General features: G+C 36.0%; 2 protein-coding genes across 4 annotated transcripts; both read left to right on the forward strand.

Annotated features, from left to right (window-relative positions):
- The first annotated feature begins 412 nt into the window (after window positions 1–412).
- On the forward strand, window positions 413–17,241 carry LOC128508322 (C-type lectin domain family 4 member E-like). Of its 3 annotated transcripts, none has more exons than XM_053479599.1 (5): window positions 413–641; window positions 9,841–10,080; window positions 14,764–14,906; window positions 16,704–16,810; window positions 16,907–17,241. In XM_053479599.1, the coding sequence occupies exons 1-5, from the start codon at window positions 497–499 to the stop codon at window positions 17,058–17,060; spliced, it is 789 nt and encodes a 262-aa protein (XP_053335574.1). In that variant the 5' UTR covers window positions 413–496; the 3' UTR covers window positions 17,061–17,241. The 3 variants fall into 3 exon arrangements, with proteins under 3 accessions (XP_053335574.1, XP_053335572.1, XP_053335573.1); XM_053479597.1 differs by lacking the exon at window positions 413–641 and adding an exon at window positions 7,177–7,361; XM_053479598.1 differs by lacking the exon at window positions 413–641 and adding an exon at window positions 7,177–7,361 and having other exon boundaries at window positions 14,782–14,906.
- Window positions 17,242–21,636: 4,395 nt separating this feature from the next.
- Window positions 21,637–25,856, forward strand: LOC128508313 (C-type lectin domain family 4 member F). The gene is given in 5 exon segments (XM_053479583.1): window positions 21,637–21,878; window positions 22,248–23,927; window positions 25,076–25,203; window positions 25,293–25,399; window positions 25,533–25,856. Coding segments are annotated over 5 exon segments (2,208 nt in total). The 5' UTR covers window positions 21,637–21,724; the 3' UTR covers window positions 25,672–25,856.
- The last annotated feature ends 112 nt before the right edge of the window (window positions 25,857–25,968 follow it).

Consider the following 25,968-nt stretch of genomic DNA (forward strand, 5'->3'; position numbering starts at 1 on the left):
ATGTGCGTGTGTATAGATGTGTGTGCATGCTTCCGTACGTGTGTATGTGTGTGTGTGATGGGCCAGTGGCAACTTACAAAGAAAACCACACTAAGTTGCAGTTTCTGTTTCACCACAGTATGACAGATGATTGATGAAAGACAGAGAATGGTGAGGTGATACTTACTGTATTAAGACCATGATCTAAAAAAAAAAAGGAAATACACATTAAGAGACTGTGTAAAGCACATTCACATAGATTGAGAACCTGTACAGGGAAATGAGATCTATATCTCAAGCAGTGACACATATCACACTGATGTACGCATGTACAGACACAGGCTTCTGTAAGCACTGCCTGGTTTATGTGGCTGATTTTAACTTCCTGTCTTGAAAGCAGAGCACACTTTTACCAACATCACACACACAGACAGGGTCATTTTGAGAGCTGCAACAGAGACAGAACAGACCTGAGTACTATTCAGTCTATAGGCCACTGAGGGAAAACCAAACAGAGATGAATGAAAATGTTTATGCAAACTCAGGAATTTCAACAGACAACAGATCAGCTGCTTCGAAGGACTCATATGAAGACATTTATGTGAATGAGAGCGTTCCTGAGACTCAGACGACCAGGTTCCAAAAGGAAACCACAACTTCTGGTACACACATACACCTAGACAAACACACAATACACACACACAAACACACACACACACACACACACACACACAGACACACTTTATACGGTATGTATTGCTTCTGCCCACAGTCGCTTTAATATCTTTAATACCTTTTCAAATGTTACCTTATAAAGATAATCATAAATGTTATACTTTCTGGTATTGTAATTCAAAGCTGCAAGTACATGATTGTGTTCTCTCTAGCTGTAAACTGCTCATTTTTTTGTAGCATAACAATGAACTGTTGGTGTTGACTAATGTATTACATCATGTATTATAATAAGAATGATATACACTAATTAGTCACCACATCAACACCACCCCTAGGTGATTTGAAGAAACATCATATATTCTTGTTGGAACCAATAGCTAGCCAATCTCACAGAAAAGCCAATGCAACTCGGAGTGGTGCAGTGCTAAAGTGCCTGTCCTACCATGCAGAGATTTCTAGTCTGATTCTTGGGTGATGCAGTAGCACTCTTACATCAATCACTACTCCACAGCCAAGAGCTGGCGTCATGGGCATCTGTGAGCTCATACAAGTGGAAGAAATGGTGCCCTACGAGTGTGTTACATCAGCCCCCAATGCATGAGCAAGCATTTCTAAAAGATTACATGGTTCAGAGGAAGCACATTAAAGTATTTGGAACTCCCTGACTGGTAGTAGTAGCTTTACTGGGGGATTCCCTCTAAGAATTGGATACAACTGAGTTAAGAAGAAAATCAGGAAGAAAATCCCAAAAAAGAAAAAAATTAGGGAGATAATCAAAAAAAAAAAAAAAAAAAATCCAACAAAGAGTTCAAGGTTAATAATCCGACCTGGCAAATAAATTAGATTAATGGAGGCCCCACCCTGCAACACCCATACAATTTGCTGATAACATCCTGTTGACAGACACCATGACACAACACAGAGGTGTTTGGAGTCATGCACCGAGCAGCCAGGGCTGCTACAGTAGTATAACCTTCTGTAATGACTTGTTATAACCATCTACAACACAAATTCCGGAAAAATTGAGGCGATTTTTAAATTTAAATTTAAATCGAAACTAAAAAGACTTTTAAATCACAAGTCAATATTTTATTTACAATAGAACATAAAAAATGTAACTGAGAAATTCTATACTTTTACCCAGTAAATGACCTAATTTTAAATTTGATGCCTGCTACAGGTCTCAAAAAAGTTGGGACGGGGGCAATAAATGGCTGAAAAGGCAAGATATTTTGAAAGATTTAGCTGAGATGCAGTGTCTCTCAGAAGTAAAGATGGCCACAGGCTCTCCAATCTGTGAAGCAGTGTGTAAAAAGATTGTGGAATACTTGAGGAAACAATGTTCCTCAGTGTCAAATTGCAAAGGCTTTGCAAATCTTATCTACATGGCATAAAATAATTAAAAGATTCAGAGAAGCGGTAGAAATCTCTGCTTATGTGGGACCAAGCCGAAGACTTTTGTTGGATGCTCGTGGTCGTCGGGCTCTCAGGCAATGCTGCATCACTCATCAGCATGATTGGGTCACTGGCATCAATGGGCCTAGGAATACTTCAAGAAACCACTGTTGGTAAATGCTGTGTCATTTGCAGATGCCAACTGAAAGTCTATCATGCAAAAGGGAAGCCATATGTGAGCATGGTCCAGAAGCGCAATCATGTCTTGTAGGCCAAGGCTCATTTAAAATGGACTTTGTAGTAGAAAAGTCTGGGTGCTGAATTGGCCTGCCTGCAGTCCAGACCTTTCACCTATAGAGAACATTTGGTGCATCATTAAACCAAAAATATGTCAAAGATGACCACGAACTCTTGGAAACCTAAATCAGGCAAGAATGGAACAAAATTCCAACACCAAAACTCCAGAAACTTATAACCTCAATCCCCAAACTTCTTCAAACTGTTTGAAGAAGCTACATCATGGTAAACGTTCAAGTTCAAGTTCAAGTTCAAGTAGGCTTTATTGTCACTTCAACCATATACAGTTAGTACACAGTGAAACGAAACAACGTTCCTCCAGGACCAAGGTGCTACATGCAACATAATTTTACAACATAAATTAACACAAAAACTAAACTAGCTAACTAAGAGGCCTGGTTAGCTGGCTAGCAGAGACAAGACAGATTGACCTAACACAAATTTCAACATAAATTAACAAAAACTAACTCTCTATGGAAGACTATCTACAGGGATTTTTTTTACAGACAACAGACAACAATTGCACGTGCAAATGGGCAAACAAAAACAACAACAAAGCAACAACAAAGTGCTTTGACATGCCCAAACATGCCCGTGTCCCAACTTTTTAAGGCCTGTAGCAAACATCAAATTTAAAATTAGCTCATTTAGTTTATAAAATTGTTAAACATTTCTCCAAAAATAACAGCTGGATTTGCTAAACATTTTAATAAAAAAATGTACAATGGGTGCAAATAAATACAGTAGACATAATGGTATTAGATAGACAGATTGATTGCTAGATCAAACCCTAATTATTATTGTTTTCTTTGAGCTAAAACCTAGGTGACAATAATTGTTTAAAAAAATGTCAAAAAATGTTTTTTTTTTTTTTGGATGCAGGACTTGTCATGTAGAAAAACCAGGACTTGAAAACATTGTTCACACTTTACCAAATGTACCAAACTTAGGGCTAAAATGGACTTGAGTGAACAAATGTGAAACTAAGTTTCTAGTCCAAACTAGTACCTAACAGTAGAGCCATATGACTTCCTGGCATCATGCCACAATTTCCTCTTATTACTAAACCCTTCAAATCTGGAGAAAAAAAAAAAATATATATATATATATATATATATATATATATATATATATATATATATATATATATATATATATATATATATATATATTACACTTGTCAATGTACTAGTATCGTTCTCTCTGTACTGCATCTTCCTCATGCACTCGCCAACCTCGCCTTGTATATGTGCTCTACAAGAAATATATCCTCTTGTAGAGCACTCATCACCTCTCGTTATTCCTGTATGATTGCTTCTCAGCCTTAATCTAGTGTACTCAATACTTATGTGCATGGATTATATACAGTATAGTAGCATAGAGATGAAACAGTAAAGTCACCATATAATTTGCGTTACCAGTGAAAGTGTAGAGACTATTAGTCAGAGACTAATGGCTGAAGCCTATGTCTCAACCATGCTTTCATTTTTATAACTCTTGTCTTGATGTTAAATTTCACTTCCCACTTCTAACGTTAGCTTGTTCCTTTAAAAATGTGTTTTTAAATTTTGTGGTTTTCTTAGACAGACACCTGACAGACATTTAAACCACAGGCCCTTTATTAAAACATACAGCAAGTACCACAGTCAAAGAACAGTTGGAAAATTGGCTGCTACACTCAACAAAATAACTTGTTGAATAAACATAATTAAATTATGGAAAGAATTTCCACTTGATTTAATGGCTTTTTTTATGCATTAAGCAATTTTGTTGGCCCAACCTAATGTTTGTAGGTTCAGTCAAATTAATTTTATTAGGTTCATTTAACTTATTTACTACAGCTGCGTCCAACATAATTTAATACTGTTAACATAAATGAATAGCGTTGGTACAACAAATTTTTTAGTTGTAAACTAAGTCGATCCAACCCAAGTAAATTTAAATTTCAAGCCCCGGTTAACAGAATTCTGTGAAGGAAGGAAGCATAAGACAAACGGGATAAAACTGAGATTTTTATTTTTACACCAGCAGCAACTTAATGAGGTCTCAATTTGAAAAGATGTACAAAACATAAAACATCACAAATAAGTATTAATCATAGAAAAAAAAAAAAACACCAACAGAATCGTTTTGTATTTATATTGTAAATATGACCGTTAGATACGGTTGGTCAGAAACTCCTGAAGTCAGATGCAGACAGGACACTTTTCAGTCACAAACTTCTGTGAAAAAATATAGAGATAGATATTGCATTAAAATTTATGATACTTAATTTAGCAAATTAACAATATTTATACTTTCTTCCTCTCGCTCCACAACTCATGAGAACAGACCGAAACCAGAACCGAACCGCAGATTAAGCACGCGCATATAACCGTCGGTATTTTAAGTGTGATTAAAAATACAAGAAATAGCTTAAACCAAAATAACGTGACTAAACATCGGTAAACAGCAGGTGACACTTATATTCAGTATTTCGTTTTTATTTTAAAAAGATTAATTCCTGCTTACCTTTTCCACACGCCCGCCAAATGTTTGTCTTCTCAACACGCTGTGTTCTCTTCTCACAATGTCTTCTCGGGATGTTTGATCTGATATTTATTCGGTTTTCATAGTGACAAGATCTCTTTGGTTTATCTCAACATGATTAAATCTAATACATGTTAAGTTGTTAAATTTCATGCAAATACAACATAATTTATTCATGTCAATTTCGAAACATGAAATAAATTTGTACAAAACACAAATTTATTCATGTATCCATGTTATGGATACATGAATAGCCTGAATATAATGGTTATTGTCTTTAAAGCACCATGTTCCTTTCTGAAAAGTCACAATGCCTTAGTAATATAAATGTCTGGTTTTATATAAGAATATAACTATATTTCTTAACCATGACAACTTGTTTCCCAGCTTTACAAAAGTAGCAATGTAAAAAAAGAGCTGTTATTGAGATAAGACCAGCCTTTTGTTGGAGACAGTAGATCATCTCTCTAAACACGCTAAAAATGTCCTTTACCAATCTAATTAAACTAAAGTGCCAAATATGTTGTTTTTGCAGCTATGCAACAGGTACAATAGTTTAGTGACATGAAGTGTGGCCCCCTCTAAAAACTATATATCTATGTATATGTGCATGTATATACATTAAAGTAAACAGTGCATGTGCAAATATGCCTTATGTGACATGTATGAGCTACTGTATATCCTGGTGCTGCGTTGTGCATTTGTGTTAGGATCTAAAATAGAAGTCCAAATTTTAAGTTTCTAATAAAAAATAAAAAAGGAAGCCCCTTCAGCCTTTCAGTCCTAGTCATGTGACTAAAAAGTAGACATGAGACATCCAAATCAAGTTAGGATTCAAATACTTCAAAATCACCCACTGTATGGAATGGATCCGAGTTTCACAAGTCCTTTGAGTCATGTGAGTCAGTAGAGATTATGACTGTACTGTTTCTATGGCATTCCACTAGAGGGTGCTCAACAAATCTCTATAATCAACCGAGTTCTTGGACTCATGAATCTCACACATACACACATACTGTACACGGAGTCCCTTAGGTCAGCCAAGATACGTATAATACCTGTATAGTTTAAGCGCATATTATTTTGAGTCTCTTTTGTTTCTGACCATAAAAATATAAATGATAAAAAAAAAAAAATTATAAATAACTAAGGATCAAGAATTAACTATTTTATGCATGCAAACATAAACTTTTGAGATGTGTTTGTGTCTGTGTGAGAGTATATCATCCATGTGTATGTTCACTAAAATCTTTATTTTTATCAGGTAAAACAGACAGGCTATTGGGTATGGTTCAATTTAATATTGAAAAAAAAATGTGTGGGTGGTAAAGCTAGAATTCAAACTTGGGTTTTCATGCATATAATAAGTGTGCATTTTCAAGCTCCTGTTATCAGATAGATGTTTTTTAGCTGTTGCAACTCAATAAAACCAGAAGCTTCTGGTGTGATTACCATGTGCTTTGTGCCAACTTCTCTCAATCAAACTCTGTTTATAATGCAGCCATAATCAAATTTTTATTTTACTATTAGCAAATGTTTTAATCCTATTTCATCAGAAGTGACAGGTATGAATTGGCCAGCTGAGTTAAAGCACCTAATGTGGAGTGTTTTAAATATTAATAAACTCAAAAACAACAGCATAACAGAAATCTGTTTGATGCCTAGTGAATTTATATTAGGATCACAGCTTTCTCATTATCAAAAATAAAACCTTACACTCTGTAGCTGAAATATATATATATATTTTTTCCATAAACAGATTTTTTCAAATAAGTATATTATATATATATCTGTATATACAGACTTGTATAGAATGTTTACAATTTCTTGATTTATGCCAAGCAGCACATAGTTTAGTGCTTAGCACAGTCTAGTGTTAGTAAATAATACAGGTTATACGGGTATGATAGATACCGTATGTTGCATTTTATATATGGCTTGAAAAAGTCCCTGTACATTCAAGTCAAACAAGGATTTTTCTTCCCCTTGATATACATACAGTATATATATATATAAAAAAAAAAAAAAAAAAGAAAAAAAAAAAAAAAATATATATATATATATATATATATATATATATATATATATATATATATATATATATATATATATAGTAAACTCCATTCTATAAAAGTTCAATTGCAAGGACTGCATTTAGTTGTACACTGATTAACTGATTAATAATAACAAGGAAGCTATTATGCAAGTGGATTGCACAATTACGATTTCACTACTCACCAACCACAATACCTTGTCATCACAACTCTCACAGTGGAAGTAGCTGAATGTAGACAAAGACACTGTACATCAGGGAGCAGAGATGTCTGATATCATGTCTGATTATGTGAACTACACTGAAAAGAGCAAAGGACACACTGAGCTGGTGGTGGAAATCTATGACAGCATAGATGATATTACAGAACATGCAGTTAAAGAAGAGACAGAAGCCACTGACATAAAGAAATGCCTACAGACTGAACACACAGGTAGGCAGTCTTTCAGGCATTGTTACCCTGACAAGTTATCTAGCTAATAGTCAGCTGTTTCTGACCTGAACAGGTATTTTTTAATAGAAAAAACAAACATTCTATACTGGTAAGTAAGAAACTGGTTCACTGGTGGACTGGTTAAAAGGCATAATATGAACTAATAAAAGCACAGGGCTTGTGGTCCACACAATCTAAGGCCAAAAAACAGATTAAAACTTATGTTGGTATCGAAGAAACAAAAAAATACTCAATTGTTAATATGAAATTTTAGATTTTTTTGTTTATTTAGCATTTTAGGCAAAGGCTCCAGTGTCAGTCCTTCCCACATTTATACATAAAGCTGCAAAGCTTTTTTTTTAGTTGTTGTTGTGTTTTTCTTTCCTTCAAATGATTATTTTGAGGGATGGCTTATATTTTGCATTACAGTTTCTTGGATCATAAATAGTTGTTATTTCCTTTTTTTTAGTGTTACATTGCAAGGTAAAAAAATACTTTTTTAGTACTTTAGTTTTAGTACTTCTGTGAAAATAAGCAATAACAGGAACTAACTTTTTTTTTTGCAGAAGCTGTTTAGCAACATTAAACTTGCCATGCCATTTTCATTGCATAATCACATTGTTGCATAATTTTAGACAATAATACTGTCACCTGCTGACGAAAATTAATATTGTGTATGTAAAATGTAAAATAATCATGTAGTAGGAGTATGACATCAGAAATAGATGGGAAGGGAAAGAGAGAGAATATTTTCCCATGATTCCTCAGTCATGTTCTTATTTAGGCTCAGTACTTTTAATAGTTATGTAAATTTAAAGCTAAGCAAATTGTCTCAAGTAAGAATATAAATGGAGGGGTTCTATTTTACCTGGGATATTTCTACTATACAGTATATGCTAAATGTTTTTTTTTTCCGTGAGAAAATTACATACATACATACATTACAAAATATATAATTAATTAATTACATATACTGTAATACACATGTTAACACAAGTTAATCTTAATGATAATGTGTGAAATGACATTGTGTGTTTAGAAAGAAATTACAATCATTTGGTGACGAGGTGTTTTTAGATACACTATACTATGATCATACAGTAGATTTCCTTTAAATGAAATAACTACTCCTTTGAAATAACTACTCCAGTGGGGGCCAGTAAATAAGGGGTGCTGGGGCGACGCCCCTTAAAGTTAGGCAGAGAAGAATGCTATTTTACCATGTAATTATTTAACATAATAATTATTTATTTTAATAATGAAATAAAGTAATTTAGTCACAATATTCCGCTGTATTTCTTAATATAATTTATTTACAATTATAAAACAAAATAACCTTAACTGTATTACATTCATTTGTGTTTGTGTACGTGGGGGGCTGGACAAACAAGTGTCTATGTAGGCACATACATTTTTAAAAAGCATGTGATTTAAGGCTAAGCTCTAGTTGGATTTTTTCAAATCATCTTTAGGGTGCATCATCGTGCGCCCTGAACCCTGCCACTTTTGTTCTTAGCGAATCAATATTGTTATTAAATATTTGGACTTATGTGATGAGACCATTCTCAACGAGTCTTATTAACAGTCAGCAGATCGTTAGTTATTGTATTGAATAGTGATTATAAATATAAAGCATAATTACACATTACAATAAAGTTAAATACACATGGTCAGCAATAATGTTCAGTTAGGGTGTACCATTCAAACAATGCTCAGCTGATGAGTCCTTACAGTACAGAAATCTCATTATAGTAAGCTTTAGTTTTAATCAGTGTACGTTGCATTAATATTTATGCAAGGAAAGTCCTCAGTAGTCAAAGTGCTGCTAAGCAGGCACCAAAATATGGTTTCACGCTCTATGATTTTTCAGTCAGATTTTTAGTGTGACAGACAAAAATATTACACGTAAAGAAGTTAAGTTGTTGTGAATTAAAACTAAATGCAATATGCAATGCAGTTATCACAGCAAGCGATTTTGTGTCACTGTGATGGGCAAAGACAAAGTTCTGAAACTTTTATACACTTGAATTAAAATCTTTAAATGTGATGTTCATCTAAAAGCCACTGATGCAAGAATGTCGAAGGACAGTAGTGACCACATAAAACAAAACATGGGATAAAAAAAAGAACATATTGTTACAGGCTCTTCTCAAGGAGAAGCCACTTATCACAGCCTTTCATAGCAATTTATTGAGATTATTTTATACAGTGTGACAAGTGATAATTGTAAAGAATTATTATATTTAGTTAATTATCTTGGCACTATAGTTTTGGTTATTAATCTGACCTGTAGCTGTGTGTCTATATGCTTTGGCTTTGAAGGCTACCAAGCACTTTTCTAAGTCATTTTTGATAAGGACTGTCTGCCAGATGCTGTAAGTGTAAATGCTTGATAGACTAAAGTTAAAAACTGATCCGTGCCTTAAAAGTAACACTGTTGCCTAAACAAAAATATTGCATTCTGTCTATGTACCTCTAGGAGGAGACACTGCATGGATCAGGTGTTACAGACTGACTGTTGTGTGTCTGGTGCTGCTGTGTGTTCTCCTGCTGATTCCCGTCACAGTGCTGTGGATCAAATACAACAACCTGAATATGGAGAACAGTCGACTACAGACCCATAACAAGAACCTGACCATAATGGGACAGGATTTACAGCTACAGAGAGACCAGTTCAAGCAGGAGAACTCTGAACTGCACAGTATGATTTTACAACTTGGTAAGTTGTAAAATTTTAACAATATTGAAACAGGTTTTTTTAACAAAAAACCTGGACCTGTGTTAGAATGCATAATTAATTAATTAATTAATTAATTAATTAATTATAAAGAAATTCTTACGTATTGTTATGTGTAAAACTATTTCTCATGAGTGTCTTTACTACAAAAATAAAAAATGGGTATGAGCACGTTTAGAAAGAATCTATTTACCAGTTGAGGGTTCCGTGGCAATTTTATAGCCCACCCGATACAGACGAAAGGTGAGAACTGATTGTGCTCCACAGGTAAATCATCCAGCCCTGCCCCATTTCCAAACACACAGGTGCTGCAGAATGAGCAACGTGCTCTGTGCTGTGGGTGTCACAGTTTCAAACAAGAAATTATTTGAAGGTTGACTTTTTTTGTATTAAAAACACTTTTCTTTTATTGGTCGGATGAAATATGCTAATTTTTTGAGATAGGAATTTTGGGTTTTCATGAGCTGTATGCCAAAATCATCAATATTAAAACAATAAAAGGCTTGAACTAATTCAGTTGTGTGTAATGAATCTAAAATATATGAAAGTTTAATGTTTATCAGTACATTACAGAAAATAATGAACTTTATCACAATATGCTAATTTTCTGAGAAGGACCTGTATATTAAGAACAGCAGAGGTCCTAAAACTGACCCTTGTGGGACCCCATATTTCACTGGCATTACACCAGACGGTTCTCCATTTAGATCTACAAAATGGTATCGATCAAACAGGTATGATCTAAACCATTTTAATGTCCCTGTATACCTATGTGATTTTCAATTCAATTCAATTCAATTTTATTTGTATAGCGCTTTTATCGATTTACATCACAAAGAAGCTTTACACAATCAAAAGAATTAAGTTTGTATGAAATGTGAATGTGTATGAATCAAAATTATATGATTGTCCCTGATGAGCAAGCCTAGGACGACGGCGACAGTGGCAAGGAAAAACTCCCTGAGATGGTAATAGGAAGAAACCTTGAGAGGAACCAGACTCAACAGGGAACCCATCCTCATCTGGGTGAAAACAGATAGCAGGGATTGATGTGCATAATAATATGCGAGACTGGAAGTTCAGTATAAGAGGAGATGTGTAAGATTAAAGTCCAGTTTGTTCCTGGAGGCTCAGGTAGACTGTCTGTAATTCCAGTCCTGAACTATTGAGCGACTGAAGTCACAGGTCCTCAGAGAACAGCTGTCTGCATCAGTCGAGGACAGGACCACCTTCATGGAAAAGTCATGAATTTTGTAAGCGATCTATGAGAATATTACGATCTATAGTGTCAAATGCAGCACTTAGATCAAGCAAGACTAGTATTGAGATGCAGCCTTGGTCTGAAGCTAAAAACAAGTCGTTTGCAATCTTAACTAGTGCAGTTTTTGTACTATGATTGGGCCTGAAACCTGACAGAAATTCTTCAAGGATGTTGTTTTCCTGCAAGAATGTGCATATTTGAGCTGATACTACTTTTTCTAATATTTTTGATATAAAGGAAAGGTTTGAAATCGGTCTGTAATTTGTTATTTAATTCGCGTTCAAATTAGATTTTTTAAGAAGCGGCTTAATAACTGCCAACTTAAAAGGTTTAGGGACGTGACCTAGATATAATGAGGAATTAATAATGTTTTAAAGTGGCTCACCAACCATATGCATCACTTCTTTTAAAAATCTGGTTGGTATTGGGTCTAACAGGCACGTTGTTGATTTAGCTGAGGTGATAGCTTTATAAAGCTCTTCCTGTCCTATACCTGTAAAGCACTGAAAAACATGTGAAGCTTTAGGCTGAACTAGATCATGAGATGCTATTAGAGGTTGAACCTCCGTTATTTTCTTCCTGATGCTATCGATTTTATCATAAAGAAGTCCATAAAGTCTTCACTACTAAAATGTTGTGGAGTACTCTCTGCATCTTAGGTTTTGTTAGGCGAGCCACTGTACTAAATAAGAACTTGGGATTGTTTTGGTTTCTTGCTATCAGTTGGCTAAGATGCTCGGTCCTAGCAGTTTTTAGAGCATGTCTATAGCTGCACATACTGTCTTTAAACGCAATTCGAAAAACTTCTAATTTAGTTTTTCTCCATTTTCGCTCGAGGGTACGGGTTGCTCTCTTTAGGGCGCGAGTATGACCATTGTACCAAGGTGCAAGTGTTTTATCTCTAACCTTTTTTTAATCTGATAAGAGCAACAGTGTCTAATGTACTGGTAAAAATAGTGGCCATGCTGCTAGTCACTTCATCTAGATCGTCTGCATTTAGGGGTCTAATAAAAAATTGGGACAGATCCGGCAGATTACTTGTGAATCTGTCTTTAGTAGTCTGATTCATATTTCTAACAAATCGATAACATGGGGAGACACACCTAATCTGTTTTACAGGTAGAGTATATATCAGGAGGTGATGACCTGTGATATCATCTTTACATTAGAGACATCTATACCATGAAATATAATTAAATCTAGCGTATGATTACAGCGGTGAGTTGCTCCATTTATATTTTGTTTAACCCCAAAGGAATTTAGTAAGTCCATAAATGCGAAGGCTAAAGCGTCGTAAGCATCATCTACATGAATGTTAAAGTCTCCTACTATTAACACTTTGTCAGAGTTAACAATTAGGTCTGATAGGAAATGTCCAAATTCTTTAAGAAAATCGACATATAGCCCTGGGGGTCTGTACCCGGTGGCCAGGGTAAAATATAGCAATGGTTTATTATGTATTTCATTGAGTGCAACATTAATGATGAGCACTTCAAATGAGTTAAACCTAGGCCTTATTTTCTGAGTAACAGTGAGTACATCATTGTAGATAGTGGCAACACCACCACCGCGACCAGTTAGACGGGGCTCGTGCTTATAAAAATATCCTGACGGAGTAGACTCATTCAGACCAATAAACTCATTTGGTTTAAACCAGGTTTCAGTGAGGCAGAGTGCGTCAAGGCAATAATCTGATATAATTTTATTAACAATAGGTGCTTTAGGTGCAAGGGATCTAATGTTGAGAAGTCCAAACTTCTAGAGGTAGATTTCGATTACTTATTTGGCCTTTTTCTGGTTTAATGGTTATCAGATTGTTTCGGCTGGATTAAACGAATTTTTTTTTTTTCTCACTATTCGGGGAACAGACACAATTTCTATAGGACAAGCTATGTGTGTGCATCTATTAGTATGGTGAGTTGTATTGTGGCTAATATCTAAAGAATCTAAGGTATGACTTACTGCCAGTCAGATGGTTTGTAGTGTCCTGGAGATGTTGTCAGAGAGGACTGCTAGGGTGCAAGGCGTCTGTGTGGTAGAGCCTAGGACGGTGCCAGAAAACATTCCAGTTATCAACAAAGGGTAATCTCTGTTGTTGACACCAAGATTGTAACCATTCATTAAAGGCAAATAATCTACTGAACCTCTTGATTCCTCGCTGAAATGTGGGAAGCGGTCCAGATACGACGATCTTTGTCGTGGGTGATGTGCTGCGGACCTTTTCGACCAGGCTCCTGTAGTCCTTCTTTAGGATCTCTGTCTGCCTCAGCCTGGTGTCGTTCGTGCCAGCATGAAGAACCACAGCTCGAATGTTCTTCCTCAGGGCCGCAGGCACCTGTGCAGCAACATCAAGAACACATGCACCAGGTAAACAGCGAGTGTACGCCTTACCTTTAGCCGTGGTAGCACGCACCTGCAGGACGATAAAGTCTCCGATGACAGGCGCGTCGTGTGCCATCTAACGGAGAGGAGCGAAGCGGTTTTGGGTCGCGATCTCGAAGAAAGGTGGTGGCGGAGGAGAAGAGGTCCTCGCCCGGGGCTGGTGCGCGTCTTCCGCTGCTGCAGTTTCCAGGCCTCGTGGTATCCCGGCCCCGGGGTAAAGGAAACCTGGGCGGGCTGCGTCCTCGGTGCATTGGACCTGGGCAGAGAAACACGCTGGGTTGAGGTTGTAGGAGAATTCTTACACCGAGAATTTACCTGGGACAGGTGAGCGTCGGTTCGCGACGATTCCAGCGTGGCTTTCCGTTGCTGTAGCCAGGCCAGCTTCACCTGTAGGTCGCGGATCAGCTTCTCCACGGCCTCCAGTTCCAAATCCACTAAGTGCAGCTCCAATGTCTCCTCACCTGCACTCAGAGGCAGAGACACAACCGACATGGTGTATAGAAACAGAGATAACCGGTGTGAAAGAGCGTAAACAAACTTGTGATAGCCGGGCTAACGGGCTAGCGATGCTAATGCCGGCTAAAAGCGGTGTTCTGCAAAACAATTAAAACATAACGATATAATAGGCGTTTTGATTGAATATATTAAAAGATACTATAAAATACTCATCTGTTATATGTTCACTCTTCGTAAGAGTACAAAAAAGTTGAAAAATTGGTCAGTCTGGCGGGGCTCGGAAAGCCAAATGTAATAAGACATTTTAGTAAATAAAAACATTTAAGAGAATATCTGTAATTAATGCAGCAATAAATAAATAAATATTGATAAGATAATTAAAAAATCCTTCCAACCTTGTTTTACACTAGATAAGTTATTTAAGAACCTTGGTTTTTATTCATTTTAAATTATTTTTAATTGATTAATAAGTAATATTAATTATTAAAAGTTAATAATTTCTAAAGCATTATGAATTATTTTATTTTTACTATCTTCTGCTATCTTATGACTACATCAATGTTTAGATATGTACTCTAAAAAAGGATGGAGATTTTTCAACTCGAGGATTTACATTTCCACTGAAAACAAAACCAGCTGGTTTGAGAGCAGTAAGGACTGCAAAAGGAGAGGAGCAGACCTGGTGATCATAAACAGCACAGAAGAACAGGTGTGTGCATGTACTGTACAGTGAGGCAAAAAAGTATTTAGTCAGCCACAAATTGTGCAAGTTCTTTCACTTAAAAAGATGAAAGAGGCCTGAAATTTTCATCATAGGTATATCTCAACTATGAAACACAAATTTTTTTTCAGATTTTTCTCCCTAATTTAGTAGTGTCCAATTCCTTCCAGTCAGTAGGGGGCTCTCACATTAAGCTTCTACCACCACTCAGTCGGGAGGGCCGCAGACTATCACATGGTTCTTTTCGAACTGCTCGCTCACGCACCATTGGGGGCGGAGTAACACACTCGGAGGACAGCACTATCCGCTCCCTCCGCTTACGTGAGCATACAGGCGCCCCTGATTGGTTTGTAGAGCCTTATTAATGTGGGATCACGAGTACCTCTCATCTCTTCCCTCTGAGAGAGCTCGGCCAATCAGCTCTCTCTAGACTTCCGGCTGTAAGAGGTTACACCATCACCCAAGGATTGAACGAGCAATCTCCGGATGATAGGGCGAGCACTTTACCACTGCGCTACTCTGAGGCCCCACATTGTAGGATTTTTAATTAATTAATTGGTAAATTCCTCTGTAAAATAAGTATTTGGTCTTCTACAAACAAGCAAGATTTCTGGCCCTCACAGACCTGTAACAACTTGTTTAGAGGCTTCTCTGTCCTCCACTCATTATGTGTATTAATGGCATCTGTTAGAACTCATTATCAGTATGAAAGACACCTGTCCACAACCTCAAACAGTCACACTCCGAACTTCACTATGGCCAAGACCAAAGAGCTGTCAAAGCACACTAGAAACAAAGTTGTAGACCTGCACCAGGCTGGGAAGACTTAATCTGCAATAGGTAAGCAGCTTGGAGTGAAGAAGTCAACTGTGGGAGCAATTATTAGAAAATGGAAAACATACAAGACCACTGATAATCTCCCTCAATCTGGGGCTCCATGCAAGATCTCACCCCATGGGGTCAAAATGATCACAAGAACTATGAGCAAAAATCCCGGAACCACACAGGGGGACCTAGTGAATGACCTGCAGAGAGCTGGGACCAAAGTAACAAAGGCTACCCTCAGTAACACACTGCGCCACCAGGGACACAAATCCTGCAGTGACAGACGTGTCCCCCTGCGTAAGCCAGTACATGTCCAGGCCCATCTAAAGTTTGCTGGAGAGCATCTGGATGATCCAGAAGAGGATTGCGAAAATGTCATATGGTCAGATGAAACCAAAATAGAACTTTTTAGTAAAAAATCCACTTGTCGTGGTTGGAAGCTGCTGAATGCTGAGTTGCATCCAAAAAACACCATACGTACTGTGAAGCATGGGGGTGGAAACATCATGCTTTGGGGCTGTTTTTCTGCAAAGGGACCAGGATAACTGATTTCTGTAAAGGAAAGAATGAATGGGGACATGTATCATGAGATTTTGAGTGAAAACCTCCTTCCATCAGCAAGGGCATTGAAGATAAAACATGGCTGGGTCTTTCAGCATGACAGTGATCGCAAACACACCACCAGGGTACAATATGATTTTTTAAATTTTCTTTTCCTCATTCTGTCTCTCATAGTTGAGGTATACCCATGATGAAAATTATTGGCCTTTCTCATCTTTTTAATTGGGAAAAAGATGAACTTGCACAATTGGTGGCCGATTAAGTATCTTTTTGTCCCAGTGTGTGTGTGTGTGTGTGTGTGTGTGTGTGTGAATCAGAGAGAGAAAGAGAGAGAGAGAGCGAGAGAGAGAAAGAGAATTAATGCATTTATATATTCCTACTGTACTATTACACTTACAGGAGTTCATCAGTAAACATTTTGGCAGTATTGAAGCTTGGATTGGTCTGACTGACAAGGACACAGAAGGCACCTTTAAATGGGTGGATAATTCAGCACTGACCACTCCGTAAGACATTACTGCATTAAAATTTACTCATTATGCATTAATTTTCCCTCTTAGTCTGAAGCTTTGCAAACACTCTGGCTCACTCTGTGTTTTCAGGTTCTGGTGGAATGGAGAACCTAATAATTTTGGAGCTGGTGAGGACTGTACTATAACAGGCTATAAAAAAGCTGGATCTAACCTCTTTACCTGGGCTGATTATCCTTGTAGCTTTCCTGTAGTCGGCATTTGTGAAATGAAAGTATTTAACTAAGCAGTACTTTGATATGATACTTTATATGTTTAGAAACAATCTGTTTTGGATTAATTAGGAGTTTGGAAATCAAACCACAATTTAATATAGCAGTCATTCTTGAGAAATGGGACAAAAGTTTTTAATTTGGGAAAAATATAGGTTATGTAAAGGTTCTGTATTTATATAAATAAAACCTTTTCAATGCATACAGGATTTTTTTTTGTCAAAACTGTCAGACATTAAAGAATGCATTTAAATCTTAAGTTTTGTCTAATAACCAAGTGTTTTTATTTATTTATTATAAAATAAAAATGATACTATAATATGCTATAATATAATATAACAGAATATAATAGAGTATATATTTGTAACTGTCATTTAATTTTTAAAATTTTTAATGCAGCATGTTTGAATAGCATTCAATTAGGATTAAAAATTGGCTTCCTTCCTTATTATGAAAAGTCCATTCTTGCTTTTTACCAGTAAAGTAGTAATGTTAATATATATATATATATATATATATATATATATATATATATATATATATATATATATACAATATATACACGAACACCAAAAATCTCTTGCTTTTTACCAGTAAAGTAGTAATGTTAATATATATATATATATATATAGATGGTTCCGTAGAGGTGGAACCATCATCAACTTTTACATCATACTGTGAAAGTATCACAGGCCTTTCTTACTGAATGTAATAGTAGACAGGGTCATTTAAAGTGACTAAAGGTACTACAGGCCAAGCCCAGGGCTATTAAAAACCCCCGATCAGACTGTAGAGCATCCACACCAACAGGCAGTAGTAATGCCAGCCGAAACTTAGGAGCAGTGTGAGAAGCGGCAGCAAACTGACCACACCCTTCATTCGCATGTTATGGTAGCACACAGGCTTTAAGATCTGCATGCAGGGGGAGCCGTGGATAAACCTTATGTACACGGGCAGAGCCATGGGTAACCTCAAATAAGTTATAAGAAAAGAGATCTTTGATCTCAAAGTGTTTACAGATTCAAAACTTTTACACTATTACATTTATTGTAAACATTTATGCAATATTTAACACTTTGGAATCAATTTTCACATCTTCATCTACATTTTTAATGTAAACAAGTTTTAGCATCAAACTCTTTTCACGAAGAGGTCCTCAAAGTTTCGGTTGACCACAAGATTGCCTGACTTTATTTATTTTTTAGAAATGTCTGATGGTGTTGACAGAAACTCAGAACACAAATTCAGCTAATTAAAAATTTGTTTTAAAAAATTGTGAACTAATTTATAAGAGGCTATGGCTCCAAGTATTAGATGGAGTATTTGCTGATGCTATGGAGATAAATCTTCTCTAGCTTTTCTTGTTGATATCCTTACATCTATCATCAAATTATGGGATTCTTTTATTTAAAGATGTTCTTGGCTCTTGTCTTTGATAAAGATATAAGATTTTCTGTACAGTTCTACATAGCATCTGGGCTATCGTCTAAGAATCCAGCAAATCTCTCATAACAGAGAGATTGAAAGTGATACTAGTTTGTTTTTTGTTTTTTTTATTTGCCATCTTTGTACTTTAACTTCTTTTTCTTTTACTTTGATAGTTACAGTAATTGTGAAATAGGGACTTGCGCATAAATTATGATGGACTTTCCATGATAAGTCTAAAAAAAACTTCAGGCTGACTAATTGGGCTTAAATTAAACTTCACTCATGCACACACATATAAAACAATTGCATACTGTACACATACTGTATATGAAACAGTCACACATACAAATATAGTACTAACTGCTCAAACAACTACATATGAAATGCGCGCACATACACACAAACTCTCCGTCCACACACACACCTATGAAATGCAGATAAAATTTCAGAGAGACCAGTTACAGCAAGAGACATCACTACTGCAGAACATGATCTTGAAACTTGATATGTGAAAACTGATTAATAATTATATTCATATGAAAGCTAAAACCACTTACATTTAAATGTAGATTATACATATAGATTTACATTTAATTAAGCATCACAGTCATTATTCTACTGTAATTCATTATTGTTATTAAGTCATTAATTAAGTGGCTCAGTGGTAGGTGTTTCGCCTGCCATGCGGAAGGCCTGGGTTCGATTCCCAGCCAGTGCCTAAACCCCAGCCACTGGATGCAGTGCCGGTCCCAAGCCCGGATAAAATGGGAGGGTTGCATCAGGAAGGGCTCTGCCGGGAGCAGCCAAGGACCAACAACAATTAAGTGAAAATAATTGTTCATAAAGTTAATATAAAAATCTTTTTTTTAATAATTTGACACAATCATGATTTTACCAAAATTAATTTATGTCGGTCCATCAATATTTACAATACAAATACTTCACAAGGATGTAGAGTTTCTAACTCAAATGTTTGCTACAATCCTACTATGAAGATGAGCTGGACTGAGAGCAGAAATGACTGCAAAGAGAGGAGCGGACCTGGTGATTATAAACAGCACAGAGGAACAAATGAATGAGAGAGAGATAATGTAAAATGAATCTTTATTCAGTTAATTCTGTTACACTTACAGGAGTTCATCAGTAAATATTATGGCAAAACTGAAGCTTGGACTGGTCTGTCTGACACAGACACAGAAGGCATTTTTAAATAGATGGACGGTTCATCATTGACCACTGCGTAAGACATCCCTGCACTGTAATTTACTTATGCAGAACCAAACACATAAGAGTCAATAGTGAAAATTGAAAAACTATATATTCTCAAAAGCAGCTTATAACAACTATAACTTAAAACAGAATTAATTTTTCGTGTCTGTGTCTTACAGCTTTCAAAGAATTCATAAGATTCTATTGGTAAATACAGTACTTTTTAGTTATATAAAGGCCTTTTGTACCAGACATCACTACATAACTGCATATGAAAATATTCAGCAGAACAGAAGCTATCAGGAGCTAGGTTACTGTTTTATCTGTGTGAAAAAGCATCGAGTTATCTTTCTTTTATTTTTTTGGCTCTAAAATAAACCTTGGACATACTTATTAAGTAAAATACATAGTAGCATCGTGAATACAACACTTTCTTTAATAACGTTCAAACGATCTCAACAATTTTTTTAATGGATTTGATGTCCCTGCTCCCACGTCCTCCACCACACAGAAAACAGCCACTACTTCTGCTCTCCCCTCAATCAATATCTCAGAGGATCAGGTCAAAAGTGATCTGTTTAAGCTCAGCCCTACAAAAGCTACAGGGCCAGATAAAATCAACCCAAGAGTCCTGAAATCATGTGCTCCCCAACTCTGTGGTGTCCTCTGGTACCTCTTTCGTCTGAGTCTGTCTCTACAGAAAGTCCCTGCATTGTGGAAAACTTCATGCATCGTACCGGTCCCCCAAAATACTGTACCGTGTTCCTGTGCCCAGGGCAACTACAGGCCTGTCGCTCTTATATCACACATTATGAAGGTGTTTGAGAGACTGATTCTGGATACACCTCGTCCCCTGGTGAAGTCCCCTCTGGACCCTCTTGAGTTAAAAAAAAACTTTACTTATAATAATATACTGCCCACTTTTACTTTGCTCTAACTTTGTGTCTTAGTCTCTGTTATTTTTCAATTTATTTATTAATTTATTTATTTGTTTAAACAAAAGGCACAAGTTCGAATTACTATGTTAACTATAAACCAGAAAGTTCGATTTTATCAGGTTTGGCACAAACTATAGTGTTTATTGTTTTTGTTTTTTGTTTGTTGTTATTTTGCATTACAATAAACGATTGGATATAAAAAGAAAACTAGAGCTATTAGAAGCTACTTAACTCTGTGATTCCTGTTACAAGAAAATGTGAAATCCATGTGTGACTAATAATTACAACACAAATGAAAGTGTGTTACTGTAATCTGACCAACAAAGAATATGCTTAGTCATGCAGATTAGAGAAAGCCTTACAGGATAATAAAGTGTGCATTCAGCACAAATGTGTTTCAGTCACTTCTGTTTCTCTGTCTTTTTAAATTACTTTTTTTTTTAATTAGTAGACATATTTGATATTAGACACAGTTCTTTTCCACCAAATAAAGGGAATTTCATTAAAAAGTGTATTTTTAAAATGTTATCATTACAATCAAAGAATAAAACTAGAAAATAGTTAGAAAATATAATAAATAATGGTAGTAGTAACTAGGTGTCAGTCATGTCACACTGCTTTGTCATAAATCCCTTTTTTTGTAAAAAGCACTCTTTTATATTGTAGTTGTAAATGTCTTGTTCATGATATGTGTTCTTAAAAAGGTAAATAATGTATATAAAGGACATCATGATTTAAATCATCATAACAGTATTATTACCTAATACGTTAATATACTTTAATGCTTTTTAGATAAATACTGTAAACATGCTTTTACCTTTTAACCTCCAACTTAATATCTTATAAATATTACAGCTTTTTAAATAAACTATTACAGGACGTTGTAAAATTGTTTATTCTGAGTTTTTTGCTCAAGTCACTTTCTCCCTACTGATTTTGCAATTTCCTCCACTTATGAAAGTACAAAAAGTTCATGATTTCCTCATTTAGAGAAAAAAAAACTTAAATAGGCAGACTGACTTCTGTGGTAATTAGGAACTGTGATACATGTGTCAAAGCTGACAGGAACTATACAAACAAATTGAATTCCTTAAAATTGCAAAATGGAGAGTCGAGAGGGTGCTTATGCCAAGTCAAGCTGTACTACTAAACAAACATTTGACATTCAGGACAATAGAAACATACCAATAGTTAGCAATGGCAAAAAGAATCCAATGGAAGAAGATGATGGCATTCTCAGGATCAGGACAATCTTGGGTATGTACACAGACAAACACCCACACACACAAACTCACACATGGTAAACAGTCTACCATACAGTTACAAACCAGATTTCTTCACATGCACTATATACTGTATGGGTACATTTATAATGACGAAAAAACTTAAAATTCTCAGGACCTTTTTTACATTTAAAATCCTCATATTTGTTTGACAGAAATATGGGATTATTTACAAAGCAATGAACATGTTTCAGTGTAGTTAAGTTTTTATGTTTAAGTAAACTGTAATTTTTTTTTCTGATTCCCTTCTGTCATTTTTTGGTGATTTATTTTCTATTTAAATGTAGCAGCACAAAAGACAGGATAAGTGAATATAATGTCAATAGAATTGTCTGTGTCATAGGACTCAATGGTGCAGGGGGCAAGTGTTACAGAGTGACTGCATTGTGTGTGGTGCTGCTGTGTGTTCTCCTGATGACTGCAGTCACAGTGCTGGGGATCAAATTATTAAATAAAGAAAACATCCAACAAACCGGATACAACAACCTGACTACAGATGGAGACCAGTTACAGGCCAGATACAACAACCTGCTTATAGAAAAAGACCAGTTACAGACCAGTTACAACAACCTGCTTATAGAAAGAAAACAGTTACAGAAGAGAAACAACAACCTGACTATGGGGAAACACCAGTTGCAGACCAGATACAACAACCTGACTATGGAAAAACACCAGTTACAGACCAGTTCCAACAACCTGACTATAGAGAGAGACCAATTACAGACCAGTTACAACAACCTGACTATAGAGAGAGACCAGTTACAGGCCAGTTCCAACAACCTGACTATAGAGAGAGACCAATTACAGACCAGTTACAACAACCTGCTTATAGAAAGAGAACAGTTACAGAGGAGAAACAACAACCTGACTATGGAGAAACACCAGTTACAGACCAGATATAACAACCTGACTATAAAGAGAGACCAGTTACAGACCAGATATAACAACCTGACTCTAAAGAGAGACCAGTTACAGACCAGATACAACAACCTGACTATTGAGAAACACTAATTACAGACCAGTAACAGCAACCTGACTATAGAGAGAGACCAGTTACAGGCCAGTTCCAACAACCTGACTATAGAGAGAGCCCAATTACAGACCAGTTACAACAACCTGCTTATAGAAAGAGAACAGTTACAGAAGAGAAACAACAACCTGACTATGGAGAAACACCAGTTGCAGACCAGATACAACAACCTGACTATGGAAAAACACCAGTTACAGACAAGAAACAACAACCTGACTATGGAGAAACACCAGTTACAGACCAGTTCCAACAACCTGACTATAGAGAGAGACCAATTACAGACCAGTTACAACAACCTGACTATAGAGAGGGACCAGTTACAGGCCAGTTCCAACAACCTGACTATAGAGAGAGACCGATTACAGACCAGTTACAACAACCTGCTTATAGAAAGAGAACAGTTACAGAAGAGAAACAACAACCTGACTATGGAGAAACACCAGTTACAGACCAGATACAACAATCTGACTCTAAAGAAAGACCAGTTACAGACCAGATACAACAACCTGACTATTGAGAAACACCAATTACAGACCAGTTACAGCAACCTGACTACAGAGAGAGACCAGTTACAGACCAGATACGACAATCTGGCTATGAAGAGAGAGCAGTTACAGACCAGTTACCAAAACCTGACTATGGAGAGAGACCACTTACAGACCAGATACAACAACCAGGCTATAGAAATAAAACAAATACAGAGTAGATATGACAGCCTGCTTATAGAAAGGGACCACTTACAGACCAGTTACAAAAAACTAACTTTAGAAAGAGACCAGTTACAGACCAGTTACAACAACCTGATAATAGAGAGAGACCAGATGCAGTCTACTAATTATGAACTGAATAGGATGAAAGATCATCAAGAAGCCAAACTAAAGGAATTGTCAAACAAAATCGTAATTTTACAAGCTGGTTACGATGACATGAAAAACAAGCGTGATGTGTTGCAGATGAAAAAGGACAGCGTTCAGAAGAAGTTGGATGCTGCAGGTAAGAAGTCAATTAAGCAATTGTAAATAGTTTGCATAAATTCAAAACATTTAACTACTGATTTTATTTTTTAGATCCAACTTAATTCATTAGTACATGTAGTTCCTTATATACAAATGAATTCCTTACCTGGAGGAAGTTCATAAGTTTAACTAAATGAGTCTCAAATGCCTTTGACATAAATATACAATGTAAAGCATACCAATCCACTTGACTGAATCTGTCCCCTTTTTCCACATGTGGCCAAAAACCGTAACTGTACCTAACCAAATTAATCTCACACACTGAGACGTTGTCTCACAGCGATGTCTCTGTGCCATTACAATTTGAGGGGAATCCCGGATGCCATTTTGTCTCAGACCTGTTTTCCACTGTATTGGACAGTAAACTCTATTTTGTTGAGAATCTTCCCGAAATTAGAATTATTCACCATTAGGACAGTTTAACAGGACAGACATTTTCTATTATTGTGTTTATGGACTGATTCATTGAAACAGGTGAGGCGGTGTTATTTCTCCCGCACCCCCACACATGCACACAGATACAATATATTAGATTTTAGAATTTTTTTTACATTCACTTACACACTAAAAATATTGGATATAATTGTAAATATTGATATGGTGCACTGCTATGGTGTCTATTTTTGGACAATACATGTGAGCTACTTCTGTGATTTGTTCACATCTACGAACATTGGTGCGTTCAAATCTGTGGAAATTAGTAACTTGAATGTTTGTAAATTGGGGACTAAGCGTATAACGCTTTTAACAGTGGTCATTGTGGAAAAGCAGCTTTTACAGGATCAGATTCTGTTTGGTTAGAAGATGTTGATTAATTTCATAAGTTCTTGTTTCCGTGGAACAATAATAAACAAAAAATTATTTAATAAAGAAAAATGTCTCAGCATTGATAAGCTCTGTGAGGAGATGTGTATTTAATATTTACTTAGGTAATGTCATCACTTTGTAATAGTTAGTAAATTTCCTATTAGTATTTGATTGCATTGAATGTAACCAAAAAATAATAATAAATTGGACAGAAAAACAAAATGTCATTTTTCCTAAATCACATCATCATCATTGTGTTTTTTGGAAGTACACTAAAGATGATGTTTTCTACTTTGTGATTGAATTTACATATAAAAGTGGGATGGACATATTCTGGCTCTGCATTTTATTTGATCTCCACCGAGACAAAAACCTGGAGTGAGAGCAGACAGGACTGCAGAAGTAAAGGATCAGACCTGGTGATCATAAACAGCAGTGAGGAACAGGTGGGTGTGGGTGTGTTTGTGTGCGCGTAAGTGAGAGAGAGAGCAAGAAAGAGCGCTCAAACCAACATATATTGTGCTGTCATTTGTAGGAGTTCATCATTAAACTGCTCGGCAGCAGGCGTGCATGGATTGGTCTGACTGACAGAGAGAGAGAGGGAGAGTGGAAATGGGTGGATGGTACACGACTGACCACTGCGTAAGAAACTGAAATCAATTTTCTTTTCTTTTTTAAAAATATAAAAAAATTTCAGGAATCACCAGCAGAAATTTTAGATTTTGCTAAAGCTACTGTATGGGTCTGAGTCTAATTCTGATTCTCTTTGTTTAAGGTACTGGCATCATGGTGAACCGAATAATAGAGGTGACGAGGACTGTGCTGAGATCCTGGGTTTTCCCAATTGGAGGAAATGGAATGACAGGCCGTGCTCGAACAAAGAGTTATGGATATGTGAAATAATTATTAATTAAAATACTTTTCTTTAAATACTTTTTAGTACTTTAAGTAAAATACAGTAAAATTATAAAACGTTTACAATTAGTCGTTGTTCTTGTTGGGTCATTTAAAACTCTTATTTAATGTAGAGATCTTCAGTAAAGGCGATCCATTTCTGCTTTCCAATGTTACATTACAGCGTTGCTTTCTGATACAAGTAACGAGTAATATTAGAGTAATATTCCTTTGCAGAAAATAAAAACTCCTTTGTGATTTCACATGCATGTTGTTTTAGTCAAGACTTTCATAATTATTTTACTTAATTATTTATC

The sequence above is a fragment of the Clarias gariepinus genome, chromosome 20, assembly GCF_024256425.1.
Source record: "Clarias gariepinus isolate MV-2021 ecotype Netherlands chromosome 20, CGAR_prim_01v2, whole genome shotgun sequence".
In the NCBI taxonomy this organism is placed as follows: domain Eukaryota; kingdom Metazoa; phylum Chordata; class Actinopteri; order Siluriformes; family Clariidae; genus Clarias; species Clarias gariepinus.